At 62.8% G+C, this 9,124-nt stretch overlaps 2 protein-coding genes across 5 annotated transcripts in view; one reads left to right on the top strand and one right to left on the bottom strand.

Moving 5' to 3' along the window:
• SLC5A10 (solute carrier family 5 member 10) overlaps positions 1-9,124 on the top strand; it is a 62,016-nt gene that overhangs the window by 24,481 nt on the left and 28,411 nt on the right. For all 4 annotated transcript variants that reach the window (XM_045293331.1, XM_013007323.3, XM_004712970.2 and 1 more), the window contains exon 9: positions 453-588. In XM_045293331.1, the coding sequence (XP_045149266.1) occupies positions 453-588 (136 nt within the window). The remainder of the gene's footprint in view (positions 1-452; positions 589-9,124) is intronic.
• Positions 1-9,124, bottom strand: part of FAM83G (family with sequence similarity 83 member G) — a 27,955-nt gene that overhangs the window by 5,381 nt on the left and 13,450 nt on the right. The window contains exons 2-4 of the mRNA XM_030886493.2: positions 8,949-9,116; positions 3,000-3,124; positions 1,181-2,432 (exon numbers count right to left, since the gene is read on the bottom strand). Coding sequence (XP_030742353.1) covers positions 1,181-2,432; positions 3,000-3,124; positions 8,949-9,116 — 1,545 coding nt within the window. The remainder of the gene's footprint in view (positions 1-1,180; positions 2,433-2,999; positions 3,125-8,948; positions 9,117-9,124) is intronic.

Raw genomic sequence — 9,124 nt, 5'->3', positions numbered from 1 at the left:
TGCTACTGACCAGCAAGTGCTCCAGCCCCATTATTCTCGTGCTACTGACCAGCAAGTGCTCCAGCCCCAGGACTTAGTGTCGACTCTCCCTACTGGAAGGACACAAACTGGTGCTAAGGTCCACTCCTGGCATGTGTGTGAGCAGCTGGCTACACTCACAAGGGCCCAGGGGACCCCAGGGGATCGGGTCCCTACCATCCTGCCCATATCCACCAGTCCAGAAAACTGTAGGGTGGCAGGCCAGGCAGGACCCAGCCCTTCCCTGCTTGATGGACGGGGGAGGCCAAGTCCCCAGCCCTTCCCTGGAGGACGGATGGGGGAGCTCAGCGAATCAGAGAGGAGGGAGACTCCAGCAGCTGCCTCTGGCAGTGCAGTGTGCGTCCCAGCCACCCCCCAGCGCCTGCTGGTGAGAAGTCCTGACGCGGCTGTTCCTTCTGGCACCGGCCCCGCAGGTTATTGTGCAGCGGTCACTGTCTGCAAGGGATCTGAACCACGCGAAGGCCGGCTCCATCCTCGCAAGCTACCTCAAGATGCTCCCCATGGGCCTGATGATCATGCCGGGCATGATCAGCCGTGCTCTGTATCCAGGTAAGGCCACTCCTGGTGCTGGCCAGGCTGGCTGGGGGTTGTGAGCACAGGGCCAGGAGGGGAAGTGGAAGGTGGGTACAAGAGTTTCCCAGCCCTGAGGGAGTCACTCAGTAGTCCGGGGGCGACTCAGGGGTTAACGAGGAGGAGCCGTGGCACACAGAAGCACAGACTGGGCAGGGTGCTACTTGACCACTTGTTGATGTGTGACCTCAGAGGCACAGACTAGTGTCTCTGTGCCCCCAGCCACCACGGCCTCATCTGCAAACTTGGGGTGGCACACCTGTCTACCGGTGCTAAGACCCCGGGATACAAGGCGTTGGACACCTTGGAACTGAGCTGGGTTTCCTTCTGGTTTGTGGGGCTAGTTCAGGTGGCCTTTGTGGAGATCTGGAATTGAGCATCCCCCACAGGTGACCCTGTACTTTGTGATGCCTTCCTGCTCGTCAGTTTCCACATCTGCCACAGGAAAAGGGTTTAAAAAGTGACATTGATCCTAGAAAGCAGCCGATGGGGGGGCCTGTGACACCTCCTGGGTGCAGGGACCCTGGTGCTCTGGGCCCCGGAGGGGCTTGTGTGCAGGGACTTGGCCTACCTGTATGTTCTTGTCTGGTGACATCTGGGCTTGCATCCTTCTCGAGGCATCTGCTGCTTCTCTTGCTCGACTCCGGGCCCAGGGGGAGCCCCCCATGGGCCCACCAAAGGTCCCTGGGCTCCCATGGGGGGCACTTAGCTGTCGGCGAGGGCTCGGGGCTGCTCCATTGGCCACCTGCTCTGAGTGGCGCCTCCGGAGAGGGGCTGGGCGCTCCTTCACCTCAAAATACTCGTCGGACACAGAAGAGGCTGCCGAGGGCCGCCGGGGGCCAGGGCCGTGGCTGGAGCTGCCCGAGAGGCTGTCCTGGTCGCTGAGGGTCACATAGTCATCATCGTCTTCCTCTTCCTCCCCATCCAGCCCATTGGGGATCCCTGGGTTCAGGCCATCAGGGTCATCCTGAGTCATGGACAGCTGCCGCTGAAGTGGGGCCCGGCCTGAGCCTGCTGCCTGGGGCAGCCCATGGTCAGTCCCGTTCTGAGGGACCTCCTTGTCCGGGGTGTCTGGGGCCCAGTCAAAATCACCACCCTCCTGGGCAAGTAGGTCTGCCACGGGGACTGTTCGGGGCTTGGGCACAGGGGGCTTTAATTCAGAGTCCCCCTGGGGGAGGCCATTGGAGGTGGGGGCCCCATCCTGGGGCTCTGGGCTGGGTCCCGGGCTGGAGCTCAAGCCCTGGCTCTGCCTCCACAGCTGGTGCTGGGCACTGGCATGGGACGTGTCCCGGATCTTGATGCGGTTCATCTGGCTGGGCTGCGGGTTCCAGATGTTGGGGTCAATGATATTGATATAGCCCAGGATGTCACTGCCCGGCTCGGGGTCCGGTTCCACCCATGTGGGCAGGTACTCAAACATGTTGGCCCGCTCCAGGTTCAGCAGCCCGGGATGCAAGGGCAGGGGCAGATCAGGGAGGTCAGTGGGCCGCTCCGCCAGGGCTGGGGCCCGCAGCCCTGGGAGCCTCTGAGCCTCGGGTTTCTCAGTGCACGTCTTGGCGAGCTCATCGGCGCTCTTGGCCTTGACCAGTGCGTACTTGGGGTTGACAAGTTTCTTGGCCACGGTGCCCGTAGGCACCAGAGGCATCACGGGGGGCAGCACAATGGGCTCCGGCTCGGGCTCCTTCTCCATGGGGATGCCCTGCAGGCTGACGCCACACGAGGTGAGGTATAACTCCTGGAACTGCCGGTCGAACACCTCCACCACCTGGCCAGACAGCACCGAGATCACGTTCCGGTCCGTTCTGGCGGCTGACCACGTGAAGCTGTAACACAGAGGGCAGTGCAGTGCAGGTCAGCACTCTGGGCCAGCCGCCCCCACACTCCACCCCATGGGCACAGTGCACCATGCTGGGTTCCCTGTCTGACCGCCAGGGCCTCGAGGGGGCTGGGGCCATTTAGGAGAAGCGAGCTGGAGCAGAGGGTTCAGTGGTAGTGACTCTGTCCTTCTGTGCCCCTGTGAAGACCCTCCTCCTAGGCTTTCTGGGACCCACTAAGGTGGGGGTGGATGATGTGCCGGGCAGCAGCGACCCCTGGTATGGCTCAACAGTCTACCTGGGGTCTCCCCTTTCTCTGCCGCCACCCACCCCCTGCCCAACACGAAGGGCCCAGAGGGGCCTGGGGAATGGTCTGATGCCGCCTGTGACACCACTCATGGCCCACCCTGTCTCCAGGTTAGGCGCCGGTGGGCCAGATGTCTGGTGTGCCGAGCCTTCCTCCAGCTAGGAGTCCTGCCCACACCTCCGCAGTTTGCTCCTAAATAGGCCATATGTCAGGAGTTGGGCAGAAGGCAGCTGAGAGACAGGTGTTTTGCCACCGAGTGCCTGAGTCACCTGTAAGAGCCACACATGGCCCGGTCTCCGTCCACGAACATGAACTTCTGGGCTAGTGCCCCCTTGAACTTGGTGGCTGAGCGGGTGAAGAACTCGGCTCCCCCGCTGCTCCGCACTCTGAGGTTCTGCACCGGGCACGAAGGGAGACAGAGAGACAGGCTAGAACCATCGCTGCTTCCACCACACAGGGAGGGCAGCAGGTTCTGGCCGGGGACCAGGGAGGGCTCCCAAGGAGGGGACAGGGGAGGGAGAGGGCTGGCCATCCTGGGCCAGTTCGAGGGGTGTTGAGGGGGCAGGGAATGGGGTTTTGGTCCTCAGAACTGCAGCCCCCAGCCCGCCCTGACAGCATGCTTCCTGAGGTCAGGCCAGTTTGAGAAGTTTGCCAGGTCAGGGTGGGAACGGGCATGGGAGGGTCTTCATCAGGAGAGCAATAGGGCTTATGCCAGAAAGCTCACCCTGACATGGGGTGGGGCAGGGAGGGGAGAGGCTGGCTGAGCGGCAACCTGGGCACCCCATTTAAGCCTCCCTGCTGAGCTCTGCCCATCTGGGCTACTTTCCACAGAGTCAGCCCACTACCTGGCACTACCCGAGGGAGTTCGGTGGCGCAGTGGTTACAGTGCTTGGCTGCAAATGGAAAGGCCAGGAGTTCAAACCCTCCAGCTGCTTCCCAGGGAAAGCCAAGGCCACACAGATTCGTAGCCCTGAGAGGCCCGTGGGGCACTCATAGCCCACATCCACAGGGGCTGAGTCAGAGTGGCTTGGCGGTTCTTTGTTGTATAACCAACACCACCGGCCATACTAACCATTCCCACATGCCTATCACTGCCCTCCTCGAAAGGCCCGGTGCCCCTTGCCTCCCCGGGGGTTTCCAACTTTTACCCAAGTCCTGGGTAAGAGGGTCCTCTGCAGAGCCCAGCAGACTGCTTGCAGGCCACCCAGGACCAGAGCCCAGCTCCCTCCTATGGGCCCTCCGCCGCCACACACTTGCCGTCCGTCACTGGCTGTGACTGCCCCTCACGCACAGGCCTGGCAACCACACTGCATCCCCAGCGCAGACAGCTCTGTGCCCAGGCCCTCGTGGGTGGTACACAAGCCAGCTCAGGTGACCAGAGGCTCAGGGAGAGTCTGGGGGCTCCCAGACAGGGAGAAGCATGCTAGGAAGGAGGGGGCCGGGAACCCTGAGGCAGCACGTGGAGAGTAGAGGTGGAGTGCACCCCAGGAACCTTATCTCAGAGGCACTCACAGGGCCCCTGTGCGGGGACACTGGAGGGATCGCCCAGGGGGTGGCTGGCACGGAGAGGCAGCACGGAAGGGCTGGCAGAGCCCACCAACCTCCAAGTCCTACACAGCTGGCGCTCCCCGCTGCTCTATGTTCTTGTGGGGCGGGGAGAGAGGTGGGGTGCAGCACCTGAGGCCCCCACGTGATGCCCCGGGCTGTCGTGCCAGCAGGTACAATGTGCTGTTGTCGGGCACGGCCCAGGGGTGAGATAAGCCTGGGCTCCTGGGCGGACGGGTGGGTGGCTTGTCTGCACAGGGCCAGCTCAGCAGGAAGCTGGCCCCAGCCCAGGACAATTAGTGCTTGTGACTTTGCACCCGCTGCGGAGCACGCGTGGGGCTGAGAGGGTGGACTGAAGCTCCCCTGCTGTCACCTGTGCCTGCCCCCACCACCTGAAGCCCCAGCTTGAGTGGCACTCTCAGCAGAGCCCTCTCTGGGCCTCAGTTTCCCTGTCTGCACAGTGGGAACTTGGCCTTGAAGGCCAAGCCCACTTGACCCTGGGGCCCAGCAGGAGGTAGAACTTGTGGAAGGACACCTGTCTGGCCCCTACTTGTCCCTGGGTGGGGCCAGCCCAGGGGGGCCTGGCCTGCATGAAGTCATGTCTCCAAGTCTGGGCTCGGTGAGCCCAGGTGGAAAGGGCACAAAGCCTCATTGTCTTGGAGCTCGAAGACACCCCATCGGAACGTGAAGAAAGCAGGGTGGGAGACACCCACAGTGGTACAAGTGCTCAGACTCCTGGGCTTTAGTGTCCTTCTGTGTAGGGTCCCCCGGAGACACTAAGTGTGACTTTGAGAGAGCCGCAAATAAGGAGGCTCACTGTGAGGGCTGGGCAAAGACCCTTGCCGTGTACCTCTCCTGCCCCAGAGGACCTTGACTGAACCCTTTGCCAAGCCTCCCTCCCCCCACCCAATCCAGGCCTGAAACCCAGGACCCAGGAGCTGGGCTGGAGAGGACAGACACTGGAGCTCAGCCGTCAGGTGGGGCTGGCCACTCAGGCTGTCCATATGCCTCAAAGTCTTGCCTGTGAAACGGGGCCTGGCTGCCCTGGGGACACTGCAGAGTCCAGCGTCTGTTGTGTGACCGCGCTTGGGGCAGAAGGAGACAGGCCCAGGGGCAGGCCCAGTGAGGTGACAGGAGCCTGCGGAGGGAGGCTGAAGGACTCTATCTCCGGTGGGACCGGGGAGGTGAAGTCCAGTCTCAGGGCCCCCAGGGCTGCGTCTTCCCCACTCCCTGCCCTATGTGGGGCCACTGGCAGCCCTGGCTGGAGGCGTGGGATCGAGGAGCCTGGGAACCAAGTGAGGTTGGAGCCCTGACCTGGGAGCCAGAGCTGTCCTGCCCCTGGGTGAGCCCCTGGAGGGCTGGGCCCCACCAGCCTTTCCCCCTAGAAAAGTAAAGGTGTGCAGGGACTGGGATGGGGGCAAAGAGCACCCCATGGGTGGTACCAAGGCCCTCGGTCCCCAGGTGGGAAAGGACTCTGAAAACCCTCCTCTAGACTGGCCTGCTATCTGCACAACGTGACGGGCTCTTCTCCTTCTTGCTGGTGGGGGTTGTCCTGTAACGCCATCGGACGCTGAGCAGTGCACTGACCTCTGTCCACTACACGTCCACAGCGCCTCCTGGTGTGATACCTTAAAGTGCCACATGGTCCCAGGGTGGGCAGAGAGCCTGGTTGGTTAACCATGCCCTACACCTAGAGTCTACTGTAGATGCAGGACAGGGCTGGAAGGCAGGACTCGCCGGGCCCTGGGAGGGCTGGGCAGGCCACTGTGTGGGCCCTTGCGCCCTCGCTAAGTGGCTCCCCCAGCGTCCGATAGGACGGCCTCGTTCACTGGAAGTGGGTCTGGCTGGCACTGTGTGGCTTCTGCACAAAGCCGATTCAGCTATCCACAGCCGAGCCTCGGCAGCAGCTGTTCTGTCTTGAGCTACCAGCTGGGAGTGACCTGGCTGGCGCCCTCAAGATGCAGGGTCGCCCCCAGTGAGCTCCAGCCTCCAGCCCCAGGGCTCTGAGCAGCGCTGGCTGTGTGGCCCATCTCACTTGGAGACCTGGGTGCCTGAGTGGCCCCACAATAGGCAGTGTCCAATGAGCTGGGATGGAGAGGAGGCTGGAGTGCAGGATGGGGGGCTGCTTGGAAGCAGGGGCTGAGGGTGGTCCCCAGCGAGAGTGCAGCAGGTCCCTCAGAAGTACAGATCAGCGTCAGGGAGGCCATCGCTGAGCGCCCAGAGCCTTCTGTCCTCTCCACAGCTGGACAGTGTCATCCGTGATAACTGTTCCTGCTGCACAGCTCACGAGTCTCGGGCTCAGAGCTCAGGTTGGGCCACACATGTGACCCCCACAGGCCCACCTGGCTCTGTACCAGGGCCAGTGGGAGCCGGGGCCAGTCAGTGCAGAGCTGGGCAGGGCCACTGGTAGCCTAGGGATTACCATGAGGAAACACTCTGGAGACAGGCCTGGGCCCACCCGGCCTGAGGGTAGGGAGGCAGGTCCTTAACAAGGCAACACCTGGCTGGGCTAGGCCCACGGGAGCTGCTGGCTGCCACCCAGGCTGAAGAGGGGCGGGCTCGGAGGTGAGAATGAGGAAGTCATGGTCACACTTTCCCATGAAGGTGCCCAGTCTTCCCACTGGCCACTGGTGACGTCATATCAGGTGTGGGTGTGCATGCCCCCCCCACCATGCCACCATTTCCAGAGCAGGTGGACGGCAGGCAGGGCCGGTGGGGCCTGGGACCCCTGGGGCCCACTGTCCTCCCTGCTCCAGGGTGATGGCAGCCACTGCCGAGTGGCCAGGTACCAGCTGGAGGGGGTGGGTGGGTGGGGAAGAGTGGAGAGGCCCAGAACTTGGACTTAGAAGACACTGTTTTTGCCAGCAACTCCCCCGAGCTCGCCAAGAACGTTTATAACCACCCTCTCCTGTAATTTTGTCTGCAAGCCGCCCTTGGCGGCACTATGCCGGCCGCGTGCAGTGCAGGCGGGGGGGAGGTGGTGGTACCGCCCAAGCTGGTGCATGCGGGCAGGCCCCCAGGCCCTGGGTCCTCCATGTACCTGCCACGTCCAGCCCCTGACTTTGCAGATGTCTTTGGGCAAGTCACCGTGGCCTTGGGCTTCAGGTTCCTCATCTGTCCTGCAGGAGCTGTCAGGACGACCCCTGAGGTCCCCCCGGGCCCTGACGCTGCTGGCTGAGTGCGTGCTCCGGCACTCCAGGTTACAAGGAGCCAGGCAGGGCCTGTCTTGCAGGGGGCTGCCCGTCTCTGGGCCATAACCCTAGCCCACCTCAGTCCCGGTCCACCAACCACCTCCTGGGAGCCTGAGAGAGGACTGCCTGCAGAAGGGCCTGGGGCCTGGGGGAGGAGACTGCAGTTTCTGACACTGCTGCCAACGAGCCCCTGCCCACATGATGGGACCTAGACCACAGGGCACGTGCAGGGGGTCTAATAGGTACTTCAGGTGCGAGAAGAGCGTCGAGGTCTGTGGGAGGGCTGGCCAGGGTGGCGCTCTCCCACAGGGAAAGCCTGTATTTGAGGAGATGTGCACGGTGCTCTGGTCGCCATGGTGAGCTGTCCTGCTGGTAGGGTGGCGTCTGGGGCTTGGGGGTCAGCGTACCCAGGCGGCCACATGAAGCGTGCCCTGACAGCCACAAACCCGCCTGGGGAGTTCATGGCCTACTTGAAAGGACCCACCTGGAGGAGGGGTGAGGGCAACTTGTTGGATACCCACCAATGATGGGCGTGGGAGCCTGGCCCCTTAGTACCCAGCCTGCCTGCCTGCCATCCACTTTGCCCTCCTGGGACCCCGTCAGGCCCTGGGCCTGAAGCCGGAGGAATTCTGACAGTCAGAGCCTGCGGCTGTGCAGCCCCGTCTTCTCACCTGCACCACACGGCAAGGACAGTCCGGCAGTGCCTCCATGGGGGACCTGCTGCCCAGGCCCCTGGGTGTTGTGAGGTCAGAACACGTGGACTGTCCAGGCGGTACCCCAGGGCTGGCTGCTGTTGTGCATGTAGATCTGTGGCTTCCAAGAGGTCCTTCTGCAGACAGCAGGTGCCAAGCCAGGGTTTGGAAGAGGGAGGGCCCACTGCCCCAAAACAGGGCACGGAAATGCCCCAGTGTCTGAGCAGAGGAGGCTGGTAACATGGACTCATTACGCCTGTTCAGTCTGGGAGGTCCTGGAGCCCAGACTTGGTTCCAGGTCACTGGGCCAGGAGGTGATCAGAGTGGGCCTGTCCCTATCCTGCAGACCCCAACCCATCCCAGCCTTGGTTCTCACTGGGCAGCCAGGAGGCCCCTTCTCCTGTGCTCCTGCTTTGTGGACCCACGTCAGCTGGGCACCACCCTGGACGCTGTCTCTGACACTGAACCACACACTGGCCTGTCCTTGGGCTGAGCTACATCCTCAAGGTGCTGTGAATTCCCATGTCACCCATGTCGCAGATGCATGAGGAGGGGTGAGCCCCCTGCTGTGGGAGGTGTGCAAGCAAAGACAGCGCCCATGAGGAAGCACACAGAGCAGGCACCTGCATGGGCCGGCACCTTACCCATGTGGCTGCCCTGCCCCCACCCCGTGGTTAGAGACAGTGATTGTCCTGCCCCTCAGCATGTGAGGGCCAGGCCCCAGGCTCTACCCAGAGGGCTTGCTGGCTGACTGACTGACCGTGGGCCCCGCTGCCCAGCCCCTGCTCACCCTGAGGTGCCCGGGGTGCATGCGCGCCCGCTCGCACATGTGCAGGAAGTACTTGACGCTGCCCTCGTCCACGATGATGTACACGGCCACCTTCCTCTTGAAGCCGGCGTCCAGCAGGTCCTTGAAGATGTCCACGTCAGTAAACATGTCCATGACTACAGCAATCACCTGGAGCA

Source organism: Echinops telfairi, unplaced genomic scaffold, assembly GCF_000313985.2.
Source record: "Echinops telfairi isolate 266 unplaced genomic scaffold, ASM31398v2 ScPeMD7_2010;HRSCAF=2546, whole genome shotgun sequence".
Taxonomy (NCBI): Eukaryota; Metazoa; Chordata; class Mammalia; order Afrosoricida; family Tenrecidae; genus Echinops; species Echinops telfairi.
Note: the sequence above shows the minus strand (reverse complement) of the source record. Positions and strands in the feature narration are given on the sequence as shown.